This window comes from Trachypithecus francoisi, unplaced genomic scaffold (genome assembly GCF_009764315.1).
Source record: "Trachypithecus francoisi isolate TF-2019V2 unplaced genomic scaffold, Tfra_2.0 Lachesis_group12, whole genome shotgun sequence".
NCBI classification, from domain to species: domain Eukaryota; kingdom Metazoa; phylum Chordata; class Mammalia; order Primates; family Cercopithecidae; genus Trachypithecus; species Trachypithecus francoisi.
This window is the reverse complement of record NW_022681457.1, coordinates 73,250,078-73,273,450: the sequence shown is the minus strand read 5'-3', so window position 1 is coordinate 73,273,450 and position 23,373 is coordinate 73,250,078. Positions and strand designations below refer to the sequence as shown.

Sequence of the window (23,373 nt, the reverse complement as noted above, 5' to 3'; positions counted from 1 at the left end):
CCGTCTCGGCCTCCCAAAGTGCTGGGATTACAGGCTTGAGCCACCGCGCCCGGCCTAGAACAAAAATTTTTTTAAAAAGATAGTTAAGCTTATCCATATTGCTTGTGTCATTACAGTAAGAGCAATGGTCTTTTACAACTTTCTACTTTTAAACCTAAAATAAACAATGATTGGCCATGGATTGCTGGCCTGTTGAAATAGTCATTTTCTGGCTAGTTTATAGAAATGATCTCACTGCTGCCACACTACTAAATGCTTTGGTTGACATCACCCATTGGAGTGTAGTGACCAGTGGTCCAAGAGCACCTCAGTTCCCCCAGCAAAGTGAATTCCCAACCTTGAGCCAGAGAGCAAAGTCAAGGCCCAGTACAAGTCCCTTAGAGTTAGAGCACACAGTCTAGGAATTGGGAGCTGAGGATTGGCCCCTTAAAATATTCCAGAAATGAAGCCAGTTAGTTGAATCTACCTTATATCACAATCAAACCCTCAAGGTCATCAAATAGGAGAAAGGGATAAAGAAAACATCCACAGGTCAGCAACCTCAGAAATTGATGGTAGATAAACCCACAGTGCACAAACCCTGACAATGGTTCTGAACCAGGCTGAGATGGCTGAGATGACAGCGATAGAATTCAGAATATGAATAGTAATGAAGATTACTGAGCTACAGAAGTGCATTGAAACCCAGTGCAAGGAAGCTAAAAGTCATGATAAAACGATGCAGGAGCTGACAGACAAAATAGCCAGTATAGAAAAGAACCTCACAAACCTGATAGAGCTGAAAAACACACTACATGAATTTCATAATGTAATCACAAGTATTAATAGCAGAATAGACTAAGCAGAGGAAAGAATCTCAGAGCTTGAAGACGGGCTTTCTGAAATTAGTCAACAAGAATAAAGAAAAAAGAATGAATAAAACTTCTGAGAAATATGGGATTATGTAAAGAGACCTAATTTATGACTCATTGGTATCCCCAAAAGAGATGGGGAGAATGGAACCAATGTGGAAAATATATTTCAAGATATCATCCATCTCTTTCAGGGAAATACAGAGAACTCTAGTAAGATACTTCACATGAATATTATCCCTGAGACATATAATCATTGAATTCTCCAAGGTCAAAATGAAAGAAAAAATGTTAAAGGCAGCTAGAGAGAAAGGTCAGGCCACCTACAAAGGGAAGCCCATCAGACTAACTGCAGACCTCTCAAAAGAAACCCTACAAGTCAGAAGAGATTGGGAGCCAATATTCAGCATTCTCAAAGACAAGAAATTCCAACCCAGAATTTCATATCTGGCCAAATTAAGCTTCACAAGCAAAGGAGAAATAAGATCCTTTTCAGACAAGCAAATTCTGAGAGAATTTGTTACCACCATATCTGCCTTACAAAAGCTCTTGGAGGAAGCACCAAATATGGAAAGGAAAGACCCTTACCAGCCACTACAAAAACACTGAAGTATACAGACCAGTGACACTATAAAGCAACCACGTAAGCAAGTCTGCAAAATAACCAGCTAACATAATTATGACAGGACAAATCCACACATATCAATATTAACCTTGAATGCAACTTGGTTACATGTCTTAATTAGAAGACACAGCAGCAAGCGGGAAAAAGAAGCACGACCCATTGATATGCTGTCTTCAAGAGACCCATCTCACATGCAACGATACACATAGGCTCAAAATAAGAGAATGATGAAAAATCTACCAAGCAAACGGAAAACAGGAAAAGCAGGGGTTGTAATCCTAGTTTCAGACAAAACAGACTTCAAACCAGCAAATGTTTAAAAAAGACAAAGAAAGGCATTACTTAATAGTAAAGGGTTCAATTTAACAAGAAGACCTAACTATTCTAAATATCTGTGCACCCAACACAAGAGCATCCAGATTCATAAAGCAAGTTCTTAGATACCTTCAAAGAGACTTAGACTCCCACACAATAGTAGTGGGAGAGTTTTACACCCCACTGACAATATTTGACAGATCAATGAGACAGAAAATTAGCAAAGACATTCAGGACCTGAACTCAGCACTGAATCAAATGGACTTGATAGACATCTGCAGAACTCTTCACCCAAAAACAACAGAATATACATTCTTCTCATTGCCACATGGCACGTATTCTAAAATTAATTACATAATCAGAAGTAAAACACTCTGGCTGGGTATAGTCACTCATGCCTGTAATCCTAGCACTTTGGGAGGCCAAAGCAGACAGTTTGAGACCAGCCTGGCCAACATGGTGAAACCCTGTCTCTACTAAAAATACAAAAATTAGCCAGGCATGGTGGCATGTGCCTATAATCCCATCTACTCAGGAGGTTGAGGCAGAAGAATCACAAGGGAGTCAGAGGTTGCAGTGAGCTGAGATGGCACCACTGCACTCCAGCCTGGATGACACAGTAAGACTCTGTCAAAAAAAGAAAGAAAGAAAAAAAAAAAGTAGAACACTCCTCAGCAAATGCAAAAGAACAGAAATCCTAACAATCTATCTCTCAGACCAAAACACAACCAGATTAGAAACAAAGACTAAGAAATTCACTCAAAACTATATAATTACATGGAAATTAAATAAACTGCTCCTGAATGTCTTTTGGGTAAACAATGAAATTAAGGTAGAAATCAAGAAGTTCTTTGAAACTAATGAGATCAAAGGTGCAACATACCAGAATCTCTGGGACATAGCTAAGGCAGTATTAAAAGGGAAACTTATAGCACTAAAACTTATAGCACATCAGCAAGTTAGAAAGATATGAAGTTAACAACCTAACATCAAACTAAAAGAACTAGAGAACCAAGAGCAAACAAATCCCAAAGCTAGCAGAAGACAAGAAAGAACCAAAATCAGAGCTGAACTGAAGGAGAATGAGACACACACACAAAAAAAAAAATTCAAAAGATCAATGAATCCAGGAGTTGGTTTTCTGAAAAAAATAATAAAATAGACTGCCAGCTAGACTAGTAGAGAAGAAAAGAGATTGTTCAAATAAATACAACCATAAATGACAAGAGGGATATTACCAATGACCCATAGAAATACAAATAACCATCAGAGAATATTATGGACACCTCTATGCACATAACTAGAAAATCTAGAAGAAATGGATAAATTCCTGGATACATATACCTTCCTAAGACAACCAAGAAGAAATTTAATCACTGAACAGACCAATAATAAGTTGTGAAATTCAGTCAGTGATAAACAGGCTACCAACCAGAAAAAACCCAGGACCAGATGGATTCATAGCTGAATTCTACCAGATGTGCAAAGAAGAGCTAGTACCATTCCTTTTAAAACTATTCCAAAAAATTAAGGAGGAGGGACTCCTCCCTAACTCATTCTATGAGGCCAGCATCATCTTGATGCCAAAACCTGGCAGAGACACAAAACAAAAAGAAAACTTCAGGCCTATATCTTTGATGAACATTGATGCAAAATCCTCGACAAAATACTGGCAAACCAAATCCAGCAGCACATGAGAAAACTTATTCACTGTGATCAAGTAGGCTTTATTCCTGGGATGCAAGGTTGGGTCAACATAAATCAATAAGTGTGATTCATCATATAAACAGAACTAAAGAAAGAAAACCACATGATTGGACCGGGCACAGTGGCTCACACCTGTAATCTCAACACTTTGGGAGGCCAAGGAGGGCAGATAACCTGAGGTTGGGAGTTCGAGACCAGCCTGACCAACATGGAGAAACCCCATCTCTACTGAAAATACAAAATTAGCCGGGCGTGGTGGCATATGCCTGTAATCCCAGCTACTCAGGAGGCTGAGGCAGGAGAATCACTTGAACCTGGGAGGCGGAGGTTGTGGTGAGCCGAGATCACACCATTGCCCTCCAGCCTGGGCAACGAGAGTGAAACTGTCAAAAAAACAAAACAAAACAAAACAAAACATGATTATCTCAATCAATGCAGAAAAGCCTTTAAATAAAATTCAACACAACTTCATGTTAAAAAGTCTTAATAAACTAGGTATTGAAGGAACATACTTCAAAACAATGAGAGCCATCTATGACAAACCCATACTCAGCATCATACTGAATGGGCAGAAGCTGGAAACATTCCCCTTGAAAGCAGGCACAAGACAAGAATGCCCTCTCTCACCACTCCTACTCAACATAGTACAGGAAGTCCTGGCTAGGGCAATCAGGCAAGAAAAAGAAATAAAGGGCATCCAAATAGGAAGAGAGGAAGTCAAACTATCCCTGTTTGCAGATGACATGATCCACTATCTGGAAAACCCCATTGTCTCAGCCCAAAAGCTCCTTAAGCTGATAAACAACTTTGGCAAAGTCTCAGGATACAATATTAATGTGCAAAAATTACTAACATTCCTATACGCCAACAACAGTCAAGTTGAGAACCAAATCAGGAATGCAATCCCATTCACAATTGCCACAAAAAATATAAAATACCTACAAATACAGCTAATCAGAGAGGTGAAATAACTCTATAAGAAGAACTACAAAACACTGCTCAAAGAAATCAGAGATGACACAAGCAAATGGAAAAACCTTCCATGCTCATGGATAGGAAGAATCACTATTGTTTAAATGGCCATACTGCCCAAAACAATTTATAGATTCAATGCTATTTCTATTAAACTACCATTGACATTCTTCATAAAACTAGAAAAAAAATTTTATTTTATTATTTCTATTTTGATTTTGATTTTTTTTTTTTTTTTTTTTTTTTTGAGATGGAGTCTTGCTCTGTCACCCAGGCTGGAGTGCAGTGGTGTGATCTGAGCTCACTGGAACAAAAAAGAGCCTGAGTAGCCAAGGAAATCCTAAGCAAAAAGAACAAAGCTGGAAGCATCACACTACTCCACTTCAAACTATACTATAGAGTTACAGTAACCAAAACAGCATGGTACTGGTACAAAAACAGACACATAGACCAATGGAACAGAACACAGAACCCAGAACCCAGAAGTAAGGCCACACACCTACAATGATATGATCTTTGACAAACCTGACAAAAACAAGCAATGGGGGAAGGATTCTCTATTCAACAAATGGTGTTGGGATAACTGGCTAGCCACATGCAGAGGACTGAAACTGGACCCCTTCCTTATACCATATACAAAAATTAACTCAAGATAGATTAAAGACTTATATGTAAATAAAACCCAAATGTATAAAAACCCTGGAAGACCACCTAGGCAATACCATTCTGGACATAGAAATGGGCAAAGATTTCATGATGAAGATGCCAATAGCAATTGCAACAAAAGCAAAAATTGACAAATGGTATCTAATTGAACGAAAGAGCTTATTCACAGCAAAGGAAATTATCAACAGAGTGAACAGACAACCTATAAATGGGAGAAAATGTTTGCAAACTATGCATCTGACAAAGGTCTAATATCCAGCATCTATCTGGAACTTAAACAAATTTACAAGAAAAAAACAAGCAACCCCATTAAAAAGTGAGCAAAGGACATGAACAGACACTTTTCAAAAGAAGACATACCTGTGGCCAAGAATCATTTGAAAAAAAGCTCAATATCACTGATTATTAGAGAAATGCAAATCAAAACCACAATGAGATACCATCTCACCAGTCAAAATGGCTATTACTAAAATGGTGGCTCATGCCTGTAATCCCATCACTTTGGGAGGCTGAGGCAGGTGGATCACTTGAGGTCAGGATTTAGAGACCAGCCTGGCCAACATGACAAAACACCATCTCTACTAAAAAATACAAAAATTAGCTGGGTGTGGTGGTGCACACATGTAATTCCAGCTACTTGGGAGGCTGAGGCAGGATAATCACTTGAACCCCAGAGGCAGTGGTTGCAGTGAGCTGAGATCATGCCACTGCACTCCAGCCTGGGCAACAGAGACTCTGTCTCAAAAAAATAAAAAACCATAAAAAAATTTAAAAACATGCTGGTGATGCTACAGAGAAAAAGGAATTCTTACACACTGTTATGAGAGTGCAAATGAGTTCAATCATTGCAGAAGACAGTGTGGCAATTCCTCAATTCTTAAAAACAGAAATGCCGTTTGACCCCGCAATCCCATTACTGGCTATTACCCAAAGGAATATAAATTGTTCAATTATAAAGACACATGTGTGTGTATGTTCACTGCAGCATTATTCACTATAGCAAAGACATGGAATCAACCTAAATGCCCATCAGTAGTAGACTGGATAAAGAAGATATGGTACATATACATTATGGAATACTACACAGCCATAAAAAAGAATGAGATCATACCCATTGCAGGAACGTGGATGGAACTGGAGGTCATTATCTTTAGCAAATTAACACAGGAACAGAAAACCAAATACTGCATGTTCTCATTTATATGTGAGAGCCAAATGTTGAAAACACATGGACACATAGAGGGGAACAACACACACTGGGGCCTATAAGAAGGTGGAGGGTGGGAGAAGGGAGAGAATCAGGACAAAATAACTAATAGGTACTAGGCTTAATACCTGGGTGATGAAATAATCTGTACAATAAACCCCCATGACACAGGTTTACCTGTGTAACAAACCTGCACATGTACCCCTGAACCTAAAAGTTAAAAAACATATATATTTAAATCAAAAATAAATCTTATTTATGTTTGTACATTACTTATTTTTATTTTAAAAATTGTAATAAAATACACATAACAAAATTTACTGTTTTAATCATTTTGAAGTGTACAATTCAGTGGCATTAAGTGCATTCACATTGTGCAACCATCATCACCATTCGTCTTCAGAGTTTGTTTGTTTGTTTGTTTGAGACGGAGTCTCACTCTGCCACCCAGGCTGGAGTGCAGTGCTGCGATCTCGGCTCACTGCAAGCTCCGCCTCCCGGGTTCATGCCAGTCTCCTGCCTCAGCCTCCCTAGTAGCTGGGATTACAAGCGCCCATCATCACGCCCGGCTAATTTTTTGTATTGTTAGTAGAGACGGGGTTTCACCGTATTAGCTAGGATGCTTTCAATCTCCTGACTTCGTGATCCGCCTGCCTCCACCTCCCAAAGTGCTGGGATTACAGGCATGAGCCACCATGCCGGCCCAGAATTTTATTTTTTTAAGACAGAGTCTTGGTCTATCACCCAGGCAGTGGTGCAATCTCGGCTCACTGCAACCTCCTCCTCCCAGGTTCAAACAAGTCTCCTGTCCCAGCCTCCCAAGTAGCTGGGATTACAGGTGTGCACCCCCATGCCCAGCTAATTTTTGTATTTTTAGCAGAGATGGGGTTTCGCCATGTTGGCCAGGCTGATCTTGAACTCCTGACCTCAAGTGGTCCGCCTGTCTCGGCCTCCCAAAGTGCTGGGATTATAGGCATGATCCACTGTGCTCAGGCCATGATGTCTTTTCTTTTACATGTGGATGATTTGATTGCTAATATTTTACTTACTTTTTTACATGTCTGTAAATGAATGAAATCAGCCTCAAATTTCCTTTCTTTCTTTTTTTTTTTTTTTTTTTCTTTTTTTCCCAGAGACAGAGACTCACTGTTGCCAACCAGGTTACAGTGGAATGGTGTGATTATAGCTCACTATAACCTCGAACCACACCTGGCTAATTTTTGTATTTTTAGTAGAGACCGGCTTTCACCATGTTGGCCAAGCTGGTCTCAAACGCTTGGCCTCAAATAACCCTCCCACCTTGGCCTCCCCAAAGCACTGGAATTATAGACATGAGTTACTGCAGCTGGCCAAATCTTCTTTCCTATATTGTACTGTCAGACCTTTGTATCAAGGTTATGCTAGGCTCATAAAATGATTGGGGAGAGTTTCTTCTTTTTCTATACTCTGAATAGTTTGTAAAAGAGTAACTATTTGTTTTTTGAATGTCTGTTAGGCTCAAATAGTCTTGGATTTAAACTGCCCTTGCAGGAAAATATTTAACTATTAAATCTATTACTTCACAGTGTTGTGTGACAAGGATAATTATTTGTATGAAATACAATATAAATGGTGCCCCCTAGAGTTGCTATTGTTGTCTTAGATTTTCATTCATTTTTTAAAACTTGTACAAACCATTATCATCATTTTTGTATTTTTCTCAGTAACACTTCAGTAACACACAAACCCAAACTCTGAGTGTGTTATAACAACAAAGGTTTATTTCTCACATTACATATCATCTGTGGGTCAGCATTGGCTCTACTTGGCATGTTCTTTTCATTCTGGTATCCAAGCTGAAGGGATAGTCTCTATCCTAGCACATCCTTTCCTTGTGACAGAAGAGAGATGTGGAATCACAGTGTTGGCCCTTAAAGCTTCTATCTAGTCACTTCTGCTCATATTTTATTGGCCAAAGCAAATTTCTTAGTCAAGCTTGATGTCCGTGATACAAAAAAAGTATAATTAGCTCACTGAGAATGGCAAATAATTAGCAGCAGTAATGCTCTCTACTACATACAGGTACCATACAGTCAATGTTTACTTAGATTTACCAACAAATTGATCACTTTCATTGTCTTTCATGCCTTCAACATCAAACTGTTATTCTGGGATGACTTTTCTTTTTGTGCAAATTACATCCTTCAGAATTTATTATAGTGGGTATCTTTTGTTTCCAAACTCACTTGGTTTTGGTCATCTGAAAATGGCCTTTTTTATTCTCCTTCTTTCAATGGATTCTAGGTTGACACTCCTTTTCTTTTAGTAAAGGGAAAATATGCCTTCTGGCTTTCATAGTTGCCACTGAAATAATACTAGCAGTCTAATTATAGTTCATTTTTGTTCAGTTTTTCTAATGTGTATCTTAGGTTTAGATTGCTTTATTTATGTTTAATGTTGGTTGTGATTTGTTTGGCTCTTTGAATCTATGGATTTTTGCCTGTTTCAATTGTGTGGAATTGGTATCATTTATTCTCCACATGGTTGGTATAATTCACTAGTCATCTAGAGTGTCCTTTATGGAAATGTTTTTAGCCATGAATGTAAATTCTTTAGTAGACATAGGGCTATTCATGTTACTATCTCTCCTTGAATGAGTTTTAGTAATTTGTGCCTTTCGAGGGATTTTCCACTTCATCTAAGTTGTCTAATTATTGGCATAAAGTTGTTAATAATATTCCCTTATTACTTATTTAATGTATCTGGTACCTGTAGTGATATTCTCTTGCTCACTTCTGATATTTATTTGTGTTTTCTCCCCTTTTCCCCCCTAATTGTTCTGGCTAGAGTTTTATCAATTTTATTAATATTTTCAAAGAGCTATATACTTGTTTTATTGATTTTCTTTGTTGTTTTCTATTTTATTGATTTCTGCTCTAGTTGCATTATTTCTGAGCTCAGACTTTTGATAGGTTAGCCCCATCCAATTCAAAGGAATCAGTGATCAGACTCACCCAAAGTAAATTATTGTATCTCAGTAAGGAGAAATGGAGAAGAGAACACAAATATTTAAAGGAAATAAATTTTCCTCTAGGAAACTAGAGAAATGGGAAGAACTCTACTGAAGTTTTGCTATGTTCAACAGACGTGTACAGTGATATTAAGAAGAGGTAAGGCCAGGGATGGTGGCTCATGTCTATAACCCTCGTACTTTGGAAGGCCAAAACAGCAGGATCACTTAAGCCCAAGAGTTAAAGACTAGCCTTGGCAACACAGACAGACTCCATCTCTACACCTCCAAAAAAAATTAGCTGAGTGTGGAGGCACATGCCTATGGTTTTAGCCACTTGGGAGGCTGAGGTGGGAAGATCAGCTTAAGCCTAGGAGGTTGAGGCTGCCATGAACCCGTGATTGCACCACTGCATTCCAGCCTGGACGAGACAGTGAAACCCCACCTTAAAAAAAAAAATCAAGTACTTGTAATTAGCCCTGAAGTACTCCAAACTTTAGAGGTTAAGCACTAGTCAGTGTGGTAGAAAGAGAACCAAGAGGTGTCCCAAAAGCCTAGTGAAGAAGGTGTTTAAGAGGTGGGAGTTATGAACTGTGTCAAATGGGTGTATGTGTGTGTATCTTTATTTTTTCTGAACCACTTGAAAGTAGAATGCATATTCTTTTCCTTCACTCCTTAATACTTCAGTGTACATACTAAGAATGAAGACACTCTCTCATATTATTATAGCTTAGTTTTCAAATTAGGGAAATTTAATATTGATTCAAATACTCTCATACATATATAATTTTTTTTTCTTTTGAAACGGAGTATCGCTCTGTTGCCCAGGCTGGAGTGCAGTGACGCAATCTAGGCTCACTGCAACCTCCGCCTCCCGGGTTCAAGCGATTCTCCTGCCTCAGCCTCTGAAGTAGCTGTGATTACAGGCCTGTGCCACCACGCCCAGCTAATTTTTGTATTTTTAGTAGAGACGGGGTTTCACCATGTTGGCCAGTCTGGTCTCAAACTCCAGACCTCAAGTGATCTGCCTGCTTCAGCCTCCCAAAGTGCAAGTGCGGGATTACAGGTGTGAGCCACCGCGCCCAGCCCAAATACTCTCTTATATTTTTGTAGCTTAGTTTTCAAATTGGGGAAATTTAATATTGATTCAATGTTTTCATAAAATCTAAAATCCTTATTCCATTTTTGTCTGTTATCCCAATCATGTCCTTTATAGAATTGTTTCCCTTTAGTACAGGATCCAGCCCAGAATCACATTTGCATTTAGTTGTCATGTCTCTTCAGTCTTCCTTATTTAGGGACAATTCCTCAGCCTTTCTTTGTCTTTCATGATATTGGCATTTTTGAACAATCCACAACAGTTATTTTATACATAATAGGTGGCTCCTCAATTTGGTTTTTCCTTGTGATCAGATTTAGTTTATCACATCTGAAGGCATACAGTGTTTATCTGTGGATTTTTGCCTTTTTCAATTGTCTATAGAATTGGTATAAATTATTCATCAAATGGTTGGTATAATTCACTAGTGAAGTCATCTAGAGTTTCCACTGTGGAATAGTTTTTAGCTATGAATTCAATTTCTTTGGTAGACATAGGGCTATTCATGTTACTATCTCTCCTTGAATGAGTTTTGGTAATTTGTGCCTTTCAAGGGATTTTCCACATCATCTAAGTTGTCTAATTTATTGGTATAAAGTTGTTCATAATATGTCCTTATTATTTATTTAATATACCTGGTAGCTATAGTGATATTCTCTGGTTTACTCCTGCTACTATTTTTTGTTTTTTTATTTTTGTTTTTAGGCAGAGTCACTCTGTGGCCCAGGCTAGAGTGGCATGGTGCAATCTTGGCTCACTGCAACCTCCACCTCCCAGATTCTCATGCCTCAGCCTCCCAAGTAGCTGAGATTACAGGTGTGCACCATCATGCCTGGCTAATTTTTGTATTTTTAGTAGAGATGGGGCTTCACCATGTTGGCCAGGCTGGTCTCAAACTCCTGGCCTCAGGTGATCCACCCGCCTCAGCCTCCCAAAGTACTAGGATTACAGGTGTGAGCCACCGTGCCAGCCTTACTCCTGAGTATTATTAATTAGAGATTATAGATTGATCACACAATCAAGATGTTTTTTGTTTTTGCCACACTGTATTATTCCTATTTTTTACCCTTGTGATAAATAAACGACCTGTGTGAAGACACTTTGAAACCACACAGATATCCTTCTCTTTGTCAAACTTTACTCTCTAGCTATAAAAATTATTTGTGCTTGAGTAAATCTTAACTAAACTGTAGCAAAATGGTGATTTTCTAACTCTGCCATTCCCATCCACAATTGTCATTTAGCATTCTGTGAATGTAAGGAATCAGCTGTCCCTTCTCTGTTGTTTTATTACCACTGTGGATTTGTGGATTTCTATTTCATTCAGTAGATTATAATCCATCACTACCATTATTTAGATGCCCAAATTTTCCCAAATCTAGTTAGTATGTACGACTTCGAGATTGTTTTCTGTCTTTTTTGATACATTCCCACCATTTTCTGAATTTTTTCATAACTGCTGACATATAGCATCATTTTTAACCGTTGAAAGAATATGCATTGTATTAATATCTATGTATCATAATACATTTAACTATTTCCTTACTCTTAGAGTTTTTAAATAATTAATTAATTAATTAATTATTTTGAGACAAGGCCTTGCTTTGTCACCCAGGCTGGAATGTAGTGGCACGATCATGGCTCACTGCAGGCATGACTTTCTGGGCTCAAGAGATCCTTGCACCTCAACCCCCAGAGTAGCTGGCTCTACAGGCATGCACCATCATGCCCAGCTAATTTTTGTATTTTTGTAGAGATAGGGTTTTATTATGTTGCTCAGGCTGGTCTCTAACTCCTGGGCTCAAGGGATCCACCCATCTTGGCCTCCCAAAGTGCTAGGATTACAGGTGTGAGCCACTGCACCCAGCCATATGCTTGGGATTTGAAATTGCAGGTTTTAAAAAACAGTATTGGGTGAATATTCTGGTAGCTGAATGTTTATACAAAACCTAAATTATTTACTTGGCATAATAAATTTCTAGAAGTGGGTTTATTAAGTTTCACTAGAAAAAATTCTACCTGTGTACATGTAGCAGTATATAAGAATGCTCATTTGTCATTCCCTTATTTTGGGTAGAATTTTAATCAGTCTAGGGCCTTAGTCTTTGGTTCGCAGATCAGCAATATCAACATTACCTAGGTGAGCCTATTAGAAGTGCAGACTCTTATATCCCAACACAGACCTACCGAGTCAGAATCTGCATTTTAACAAGCTCCCAGGGTAATCTGTCAGCACATCAAAGTCTGAGAAGAATATATTTATACAGGAGTCACAGAATGCATTGGTCTTGAATCTAGACAAGGTAAGGTCAGGAAGCCCATACTGGCATTTGTTAATAAAAGGTGAAAGTGACAAAGAATTAAAGTTGTCTTTGTAAAAAGTGCTGGTTGGGTGCAGCGGCTCATGCCTGTAATCCCAGCACTTTGGGAGGCTACGGTGGGAGAATCACTTGAGCCCAGGAGTTTGAGACCAGCCTGGGCAACAAAGTGAGACCCCACCTGTACAAAAAATTTTAAAAGTTAACCAGACATGGTGGGTATGCACCTGTTGTTCCAGCTACTCAGGAGGCTGAGGCAGGAGGATCACTTGGGCCCAGGAACTTGAGGCTGCAGTGAGCTGTGATCATGCCACTGCACCTCAGCCTGGGTGACAGAATGAGACCCTGTCTCAAAAAAAAAAAAAAAGAGGTTTATTCTAATAAAATGAATATAAGTATCCCAAATAAGCTTTTTTGGGAGACAGGCAAATGCAGATCAGCACAGAGCACTGACACATTTTCTCCCACAACATAAGACATGACACTATTATCTCTCCAACTTCATCTTCACTCACTCCATCCCAAACGCTCTATGCTTTAGCCTGTTGTTTATCTAGTTATCTAAGAAAAATCTGAATTAGAATCACTTGCAGAATGTGTTACAATGCATACTCCCAAAAATTTCTAGAGAATCTGTTTCAGAAGGGTCTGATATTACAATCAAGAATTGGAATTTTAGCATGCACATCAGGTAATTCTAATGCCCTAAAGTTTGAGAACTACTACACCACTACACTTCCCAGAACATATCTGGAATGTATTTTTTAAACAATGTTTTATTTGCTATAAAAAAAATTCCCAAGCCAGACATGGTGGCGCGCACCTGTAGTCCAGCTACTCAGGAGGCTGTGACAGGAAGATCGCTTGAGCCCAGGAGTTTGAGGCTGCAGTGAGCTATGATCATGCCACTGCACTCTGGACTGGGTGACAGAGCAAGTCTCTGTCTCTAAAAAAATAAAAATAAAAATAATATTCCTATTTCTATAAAGACCTTCAACCAGAATTCACTTTTTTGTTATTATTGCTGTTAGTTCACTAAACAAGTCTAGGGATTCTAATTATTTTTTAGCCTTCTCTAGTTCTGACCAAGTTGCTGAGGATGGAGAGAACGAATCCTATTTGAACTGTTATTCCTTATCCTGAAGACTGCCTTTTTGGACCAATCCAAATTCATTTCAGATGATACTTCAACTTTTTCTTTTCTCTCAATATATTTTGGTGAAAGAAATTCATGCTGTGGAAAGAAACATTTTCCATTAAAAAATTATAATGTCAAAATGTGTTACTCATATATAAAATATATGAAAGAAGTTATATAAAAATATTCTGATTTTAAAATACAAATAACTTTTTTTAATGTAGGAGGAGCAAAGAAAAAAGGAAGCAGCACATATAAAAGGTATTTTTTCTCAATAATTTATTAGAAGAAATCTTAATGAACTTAGGCAATTCACATCTTGAAGAATCAAGAGGTTATCCTAAATGTCATCTAAGTATCTTAATGGTATGAAAATGTTAGGGAAACATTAATTTATTATTATGTAAAAGGGCATAAATTTTTTAGAAAAAATGAAACTTGCAATATCATATCTTAAACTAAAATGTGAGGTTTTAATTTTTATCTCTGATTTGTACCCAAAGTTACCATAGTCAGTGTCTAACAGTAATGCTTGAGGATAAAAAGATATTGCATATCACATCTTAGTACCTCAGAACATTACCTCCTACATAAGTTTAGAGATGCTGAATATAAAAGATAACAAGATATTTTACAGAGCTTTAAAAATGTAGAAAATATAAAAGTTAATATGTTTAGACCAAGCGTGGTGGCTCATGCCTGTAATCCTGGCACTTTGGGAGGCCAAGGTGGGCAGATCACTTAAGGCCAGGAGTTCAAGACCAGCCTGGCCAATATGGTGAAACTCTGTCTCTACCAAAAATACAAAAATTAGCTGGATGTGGTGGTGCAGGCCTGTAATCCCAGCTACTTGGGAGGCTGGGTCAGGAGAATCGCTTGAACCTGGGAGGCGGAGGTTGCAATGAGTCAAGACTATGCCAATGCACTCCAGCCTGGGTGACAGAGCAAGACTCTGTCTCAAAGAAAAAAAAAAGATATGTTTGCAAGAATGGCCTTATACAGAAGTTTTTTAAAAAGAAAAGTTAATATGTGAAGTATTATAAAAGGTATTATAGAATATTTTATAGATATTGTATTTTCTAAAACAGCATATCTTAATGGCAAATGTACAGCATAAATATTATAATGGGAAAAGCATGAGACAAAGAATGAGAATCTAGGCTAAAATCTATTTTGTATCTGATCTGTAATGGGTCATTTATCTAAGTCTGTTTATTATTTTCATGAAGTGGTGCTAACAGTAACTACCTTGAAGAATTATTAAGAGTATAAATAAGATATAGAAGTATATCAAAATGCTTTGTAAATTGAAAGTCTCTACAGGAAGGTTTGTTACTATTATTGGTATAAAGCCAATTCATACACCCTTCCCAATGCAGACCAAGTATTTTCTAATACATGCCTAAGGAAGCATGTACTTTTCTTTTTTGATATTGAGTTGTCCTTATTTTAAAATGAAACAAATTAGTTATAAAATCCTTTGCTCCAAGTAGAAACTATGTATCTTACAAATGTTTTTTGCTTGGTTTTGAGTTTTAAAGATTACTGTAGTAGTTATTTCTACTATCATAAATAATTATTTCTTTCTCAGAAAGTTGAATTTGTAATGCAATATTTACACAGATTGACTAAGCAAGAAATGATAGTTTATTGATTATACCAGTATTGTTAAAATTTATTTCTAAAACAAGGCAATCAGTCTTTTCTGATTTTAAGGAATATTTTGAAACATCTCTAGCCTAATTAGTCTTTTTCTGTTTAAGCAGGTTGATTTCATTTAGAATAGTCTTTTCTATTCTTGATTATCATGAAAATATTGCTAATTCCTAATTACATATAACACTGTGTGGATGATGATAGCAACTCAGAATTTCTTTATAGCATTATCCTGCCCATTCTGACATTGTCCTTATAATTAAGAGTTGGTTCATGAATATATAATATTCATAGTAAATCTATGTTTTTACAGCAATTAAAGATCATTCTAAAGATGAATCCCGCCTTGCAACAAAAAGTGTCATTTGTGATCCCTCAGAGACCAGCTCTGCAACAAATCGCAGCAATGTTACATTAAGCTTATCAACATTGACATCTGATTCTTATTACAGCCGAAGTGTAGAAGCAGCTGATGACTGGTTTTCTGATGATTCTCTAGTGAAAAGGAACTCTCCAATGCCTTCTCTCGGGGAACCTCTAATGGAAAAAGTATTTGCATACCTGTCAACCATTTCATTAGAAGAGGGTGCTGAAAATGTACTGAATGACACTTTATGATCATCAAAAAGATGACCACATTAAGGGAAAATGTTCATGAAGAAATACAGAGGTTGAAATACAAAACTTTCCACATAATACTGAATGACTTTTTCTTTTGAAACCTTGTATACACTGAAATCGGGTAAAGTTGAAACTAAATTATCAGCTTCTGAGTCTCTTAACATGTCCATACTAATATTACTATTTTTCTTCTTTACAATAGAGTGGCTCTACTTCCCTTACTGGTTCTTATTTCTAGAAACAAAATTAGGAAGAACTAGAGTGATGTCATGAATATTAAGCTTAACTTAATGTTAAGCTTAACTCTCATCCAAAGACGTATTAAGTAAAATGAGTGTATGTCAACAAATAGGAGAAAAACATTTAAAAATTTTCAGCACAAAAATAATATATTTTTTTTTCTTTGAGACTGAGTCTCGCTCTATTGCCCAGGCTAGAGTGCAGTGGCGTGATCTCAGTTTACTGCAACCTCTGCTTCCAGGGTTCAAGCAATTCTCCTGCTTCAGCCTCCTGAGTAGCTGGGATTACAGGCGCCTACCACCACACCCAGCTAATTTTTGTATTTTTAGTAGAGATGAGGTTTCACCATGTTGGCCAGGCTAGTCTAGAACTCCTGACCTCAAGTGATTCACCCGCCTCGGCCTTCCAAAGTGCTGGGATTACAGGCATGAGCCACCACGCCTGGCTAGAAAAAATATATATTTTTGAATAAAATATCCACAGCACTTCCTTATACTTTTGATGTTTTCAGTTTTATTTCGATGTGGGTAGGGCTAGGTGGAATATCTCTATTAGTTTTTCTGAATTTAAAACACATAAATTACTTATAATTCAAATATTACCATGTTATGCTTTTAGTAAGCAGTATAATTTTCCTCCTTCAAGATAGCTTGAAATGCTGAATCCAGAAAATAGACCAGGCACAGTGGCTCATGCCTGTAGTCCCAGCAGTTTAGGAGGCTGAGGTGGGCAGATTGCTTGAGCCCAGGACTTTGCGACCAGCCTGGACAACATAGTGAGACCCTGTCTCTACAGAAAATGCAAAAATTAGCCTGGTGTGGTTGCACATACCTGTAGTCCCAGCTACTTGGGAGGCTAAGGTGGGAGGACCATTTGACCCCTGAAGGTTGAGGCTGCAATGAGTGGAGAATATGCCATTGCACTCCACCAGCCTGGGCAACAAAGTGAGACCCTGCCTCAAAAAAAAAAAAAAAAAAAAAAAGAATTCAGAAACTAATTTTATTTTTCCTTTTCTATCTTTATTTCTCAGAATGTTCCTCACCCTCACCCTACTATGATAAAAATGCTTACAGGCACCTGACTCACGCTAGATGATTTAGAGTTTCTCTCCAGTCTATAAGACCCTTGGTCAAATTTCTATTTACAGTTCTGAGGGATGTCTGACACTTACTATGTAATCTTTTCTTTTTCTTCCTAAACATTCTCCATGTAATTAGTATTTTTCTTCCCCTTGGGAAAAAATGACTCATTAACAAGCATATTAGCTTTTGTGCTTAAATTACCCATACTAAGACCTATTCACACCTTCCTGAGAGATAAATCATACCTCCTACAATAAATGCAAAGAACTCTCCCTCAAATAAGTTTATAGTATTACCCAGGCCTGTCATTCCTATCCCAAGGGCAATTGTAAAAGGAGTTAGAACTGCTCTCTCTTTTGAAGCACCTGGTCATTTTCACACAGTGTGCTATGGGTTCCAGCACATCTACAGCTATCCTCACCTAAATCTAAGTAAGTTCAAGCTCTGTAAGAGGCAGTAAAAACAAAAATGTTAACTGTCCTCTGTCTCTTGGTGTCCTGAAACTTCTGTTTTACTTCCAATCCCAGAGAAGGGAGTTATTGCTAATTTTGGTGATGTCCTAAAACTTCCCTAGGAATTTGGGGTTAGAGGTAAGAGATTCTGGCTTTCATCTGACTCTTCTCTGGAATAGAGGAAATACAAACTGGGGAGCTATGGGTTGCCATGCCTACCGTGTGGCTTAGGAAGGGAAAAAAACCAAAAACACCAAATATGCAGTGAGGGAGCAATGAAACATTTGCCAAGTGAAAACTGGAGACGAGAGATTAGAAGAGTGTGATTTCTGACTATCTAACAATGCTCTCTTCCCTTGTCCCAGCCCTTCATGAAGTATGGCTATAATGCCTACTCTTGGCTTGGTAGGGTATTCTTGTATCCTAATTATAAAATCTCCTTTTTGTTTAAGCTAGCAAGATTCGATTTGTATTACTGGCCACAGTCCCTAAGGCCTCGCTTCAACTGTTGTTCTTTGCTTTGTTAAGGTATCCTTGTAATTTTATAAGAAATCCCCCTTTTGGCATAAACTAGAAAGACCTTTGTTTCTATTACTACAATCAAAGCATCCTGCCTGACCAAATTATTGTTTATATTACAAATTATAAATAGATTTATGCATATAAAGTAATTGTTATTCCATAATAATATAATCAATTGAATTTCTTTCTTTTTTCTTTTCCTTTTTTTTCTTTTTTTTTTTTTTTTGAGACAGAGTCTCACTCTGTCACCCAGACTGGAGGGCAAAATAGCACGATCTCGGCTCATTGCAACCTCCGCCTCCTGGGTTCAAGCGATTCTCCTGCCTCCGCCTCCTGAGTAGCTGGGACTACAGACATGTGCCAACACATCCAGCTAATTTTTGTATTTTTAATAGAGATGGGGTTTCACCATGTTGGCCAGGCTGGTCTTGAACTGCTGACCTCAAGTGATCCACCCACCTCGGCCTCCCAAAGTGCTGGGATTACAGACGTGAGTCACCGCACCCGGCCATAAATGGAATGTATTTCTTAAAAACTTAACACATTTACTCATTTATTAAAATCTTACTCCACATCATAGGTATATACACTGTTCTATTTGAAAAGTCCTGTGAACAATACTTATGAAATTATGCCAGTCTAGAGTAATCTCATTTTCAAGAACTATAAAGGATCTGAGATTTCACTCTTTATGCAAGCTGACAAGGTATCATGCAACAGTTTCGTGTCTTTTGGGTTAGAAACAAGGGGCAGCCTATTGTTCATAGCAATAACAGTAGTCAGAGTATCATCATTTTTGACATCCTTTTGCATTATTTCCTGGGCCCGCAGTTCCTGCAGGCTGGTATGAAAGAGGGTCAAGATAATGCCTGCACCAACAGTGGGCTGCATTACAGGAAGGAGTTTAGGGAACCAAATATTTTCAAATGGACGGTAATGCATACCTGCCCTTTGTACCAGAGGGAGCCACTGTCTCTCTCTTCCAGGGTTGTTCACTATATGAACATCCTTGAAAAGATAATTTGGAACATAGGCAGTCTGTTTCTGCTCACAGACATGCAGGCATGTAAGAGACCCACAATTGACACTGACATGGGGTATTAATTACAGATCTTTTGATTACATATACCTGAAAACCAACTCAAATTGGCTTAAGGAGAAAAGTTTTGTTTCATAAACAGAATCCAAATAATGTTTGAACAATTAAATGTAGGAAGTACAAGGTTGTAACTGGATCTCAGGAACAGGTGTAACAGGTTCAAATTCCATCAGGACTTTCCCTATTTCTACCAGTCAGGGTTCAGTGAGGGAAGAACTACTTTTAGGATTGGGGTAAGAGATTTATTATTGGAATTATTATACCTTACACAATTGTAAGAGGAGCCAAGGAAGTGAAGTTTAAGGAGAGAAATTGGAGAATCAGAGGAGTCACCAGCAAGATAACCTGAAACTCTGACCAAGAGATCTTTTGAAAATAAATAAATAAATAAAAATAAAAAGTAAAACTTTTTTTTAAAGTGAATAACTAGAGAAACCACTTTGTTCAACTGCCACAGTAAGACTGTAGAGGAAAGGCTTGTGGGAATGTCTACAGGAAACTGTGCCTCAGCAGCAACTGCCTTTGGGTGTACAACGTAGTTCCGTGTTTCCTAGCCTGGAAATATGGAATAACATTTAAAAATGTATTTTATTTTTATTTATTTATTTTATTTCTATTTTTTGAGATGGAGTCTTGCTGTCGCCCAGGCTGGAGTGCAGTGGCACGGTCTTGGCTCACTGCAACCTCCACCTCCTGGGTTCAAGCAATTCTTTGCCTCAGCCTCCCACATAGCTGGGATTACAGGCACCAGCTACCATGCCCGGATAATTTTTTTTGTATTTTTAGTAGAGACAGGGTTTCACCATCTTGGCCAGGCTGTTCTCAAACTCCTGACCTCGTGATCCACCTGCCTCAGCCTCCCAAAGTGCTGGGATTACAGGTGTGAGCCACTGCGTCCAGCCTATTTTATTTTTATTTTATTTTATTGAGACAGAGTCACACTATTCTACTTGGGTTACAATTTAATTCCTGGACTCAAGCAACCTGCCTCAGCCTCCCAAATAGCTGGGACTACAGGAGCACATCACTGCACCCAGCTTGCAACTGCCTTTGACTCTGTGCTGCCAAGCATCTGGTGGCAGACCTAGGGCCACTGTTTGCCCACAGGGTCAGCAGTTGGGAGGGAGAACTGGACACTGAAAAGAACTGGACATAGGGCAGAGAAGTGAGGACAAACTGGAATCCACTGGCCTCTCTATAGTGTGTTTCCACATCTAAGCAGACTACCTTCACAGAATAATGGCCTCTGCTTAGATTCTGCTTTCCAAATATTGCACAAATTCCTCTTTAGGCCATCTTCAGCCAAGAACTATACATAGAAAAAGATTCTGAGAAACATAATTCTAGCTTAACTAAGTTAATACAGTACAAACCACAGTCTACTCATTATCGATTTAGCATTCACTTACACACTTTTTTTTCTTTTTTTTTGAGATGGAGTCTTACTCTGTTGCCCAAGCTACAGTACAGTGGCACGATCTCGGCTCACTGCAACCTCCACATCTCAGGTTCAAGTGTTTCTCCTGCCTCAGACTCCCAAGTAGCTGAGATCACAGGCACAGGCCACCACACCTGGCTAACTGTTGTATTTTTAGTAGAGATAGGTTTCACCATGTTGGCCAGGCTGGTCTTGAACTCCTGACCTCAGGTGATCCACCAGCCTTGGCCTCCCAAAGTGCTGGGATTACAAGTGTGAGCCACTGTACCCAACCTTATTTACACTTTAACTATACTTAAAACCTCCAAATAAAAACAATAACGGAGTGATGTTGACAAACTATCCCTCCACAGCAATAGTAATTTAACAGGCATCCACAGACAAAAGTGCCTTTGTTAAGCTTTGGGATCCAGGTAGGAGTCTGTGAAATGCTGATGCAGCCCAAGACCAAGAGGGTCTTTTCTTTTTTTTCTTTGAGACAGAGTCTTGCCCTGCCACCCAGGCTGGAGTGCAGTGGCATGATCACAGCTCACTGGAGCCTCAAACTCCTGGGTTCAAGCAATCCTCCTATCTCAGCCTCTTAAGTAGCTAGGCTACGATGTGTTCCATCATGCCCAGCTAATTTTTTTATTTTTTTGTAGAGACAGGGTCTCCCTTTGTTTCTAGGCTGGTCTTGAAACTGGGCTCAAGCAAGCCTCCCAAAGTACTGAGATTACAGGTATGAGCAACTGCACCTGGCCTAAAGAGGGCCTTTTGAGAGGGCAGAAATGCGCTTGTTGGACCATCTGGAAATGACTCATTTTCCCTATTGACTCAGCTCTGAGTCATGTTTGGCCCTAATCCTGCTACTAGACCCATTAACCCAGGGACCTGGGAGGAGTCACAGCCATTTATGCTTCAAGGTGACAGACCTGCTGACCTCAGTCCCCACCGTGTACTCACAAATGGCTCTGAAACTTGACTGTAGCCCCTCTCAGCAGTGGTCAGAAATCAGAAGTGGCATAGGGTCCCAGAAGGAGACATACCCACCTGAGTCCCCAGGGCCACTTTGCCAACCTCAGTTCCACAGCAGACTCTGAAATAGTTGTGACACTTGGCTCCAGCACCTCCCAATAATGGTCAGAGATTGGTACTGCTTATGGCACAGGAACCCAGAGAGAGATGTGCCTGTCTGAGTCTGTGGAAAAGGCTTGCTGACCTCTGTCTGGCTGTGGACACTGAAATACCCCTGTGACTTCATTCTGTTCTCTCTCAGCCGTGGACCAGGATAGTACTGCCTGCCAAGAGACCTAGTAAGTGACCCAGCAGGAAGTTTCCCAGGGACACAGAGGAAGCTATACATAGTTGTACACCTAGCATCAGGCCCACTGTCTGTAGACCCTGAAGTGGATCTTCATCCCAGCACAAGCCCTGTGGAATAAGGTCCTAGACATATTCTAATCTCCTCAGGGACCAGAAAGGATCCATACCCACTAGAGCTCCTGGTAACAGGCCTGCCATCTGCAGACCTCACTGCAGACACAGAAGTAACCATGCGATCCAGCTCCAACCCCATTTGACCATGATCCCAGAGGCAATCTTATTAATTTGAGAGCCTAATAGGAGAAGTTCTTAACCTACTGAAACCAATCTATAAAGACTAGAAGTGGTGCTTTTGCCTTCAAATGCAGATGCCAAAGCAAGCTATATGGATAATGAAGAATCAGGCACACATAACACCACCAAAGGAAACTAATAAAGCTCCAGCAACTGAACTGAAATGAATGAAGATCTACAAATTGCCTGAAAGAGAATTCAAAATAATTAAATGAGCATAATGAGATGTAAGAAAATTCAATTATCCTTTTCACAAGATGGCGCCGAAAGCAAAGAAGGAAGCTCCTGCCCCTCCTAAAGCTGAAGCCAAAATGAAGGCTTTAAAGGCCAAGAAAGCAGTGTTGAAAGGTGTCCACAGCCACAAAAAAAAGAAGATCCGCACGTCACCCACCTTCCGGCAGCCCAAGACACTGCGACTCCAGAGGCAGCCCAAATATCCTTGGAAGAGCGCCCCCAGGAGAAACAAGCTTGACCACTATGCTATCATCAAGTTTCCGCTGACCACTGAGTCTGCCATGAAGAAGATAGAAGACAACAACACACTTGTGTTCATTGTGGATGTTAAAGCCAACAAGCACCAGATTAAACAGGCTGTGAAGAAGCTCTATGACATTGATGTGGCCAAGGTCAACACCCTGATTCGGCCTGATGGAAAGAAAAAGGCATATGTTCGACTAGCTCCTGATTACAATGCTTTGGATGTTGCCAACAAAATTGGGATCATCTAAACTGAGTCCAGCTGCCTAATTCTAAATATATATATATATCTTTTCAACATTA

The 23,373-nt window shown here is 39.0% G+C and overlaps 2 protein-coding genes across 2 annotated transcripts in view; both read left to right on the top strand.

Moving 5' to 3' along the window:
• The window catches only part of CUNH1orf185 (chromosome unknown C1orf185 homolog), a 48,240-nt gene extending 31,955 nt beyond the window's left edge, over positions 1–16,285 (top strand). Inside the window, exons 4-5 of the mRNA XM_033226425.1 lie at positions 14,112–14,148; positions 15,857–16,285. Of these exons, the coding sequence (XP_033082316.1) occupies positions 14,112–14,148; positions 15,857–16,161 (342 nt within the window). The 3' untranslated portion in view covers positions 16,162–16,285. The remainder of the gene's footprint in view (positions 1–14,111; positions 14,149–15,856) is intronic.
• Positions 16,286–22,844: 6,559 nt separating this feature from the next.
• LOC117092604 (60S ribosomal protein L23a-like) lies at positions 22,845–23,373 on the top strand. The gene has a single exon (XM_033226423.1). It carries the CDS (start codon positions 22,851–22,853, stop codon positions 23,319–23,321), a length of 471 nt encoding a protein of 156 aa, XP_033082314.1. The 5' UTR covers positions 22,845–22,850; the 3' UTR covers positions 23,322–23,373.

Excerpts from the sequence above, each read along its gene's own strand:
- LOC117092604 (XM_033226423.1), top strand. The coding sequence starts at position 22,851 with ATGGCGCCGAAAGCAAAGAAGGAAGCTCCTGCCCCTCCTAAAGCTGAA.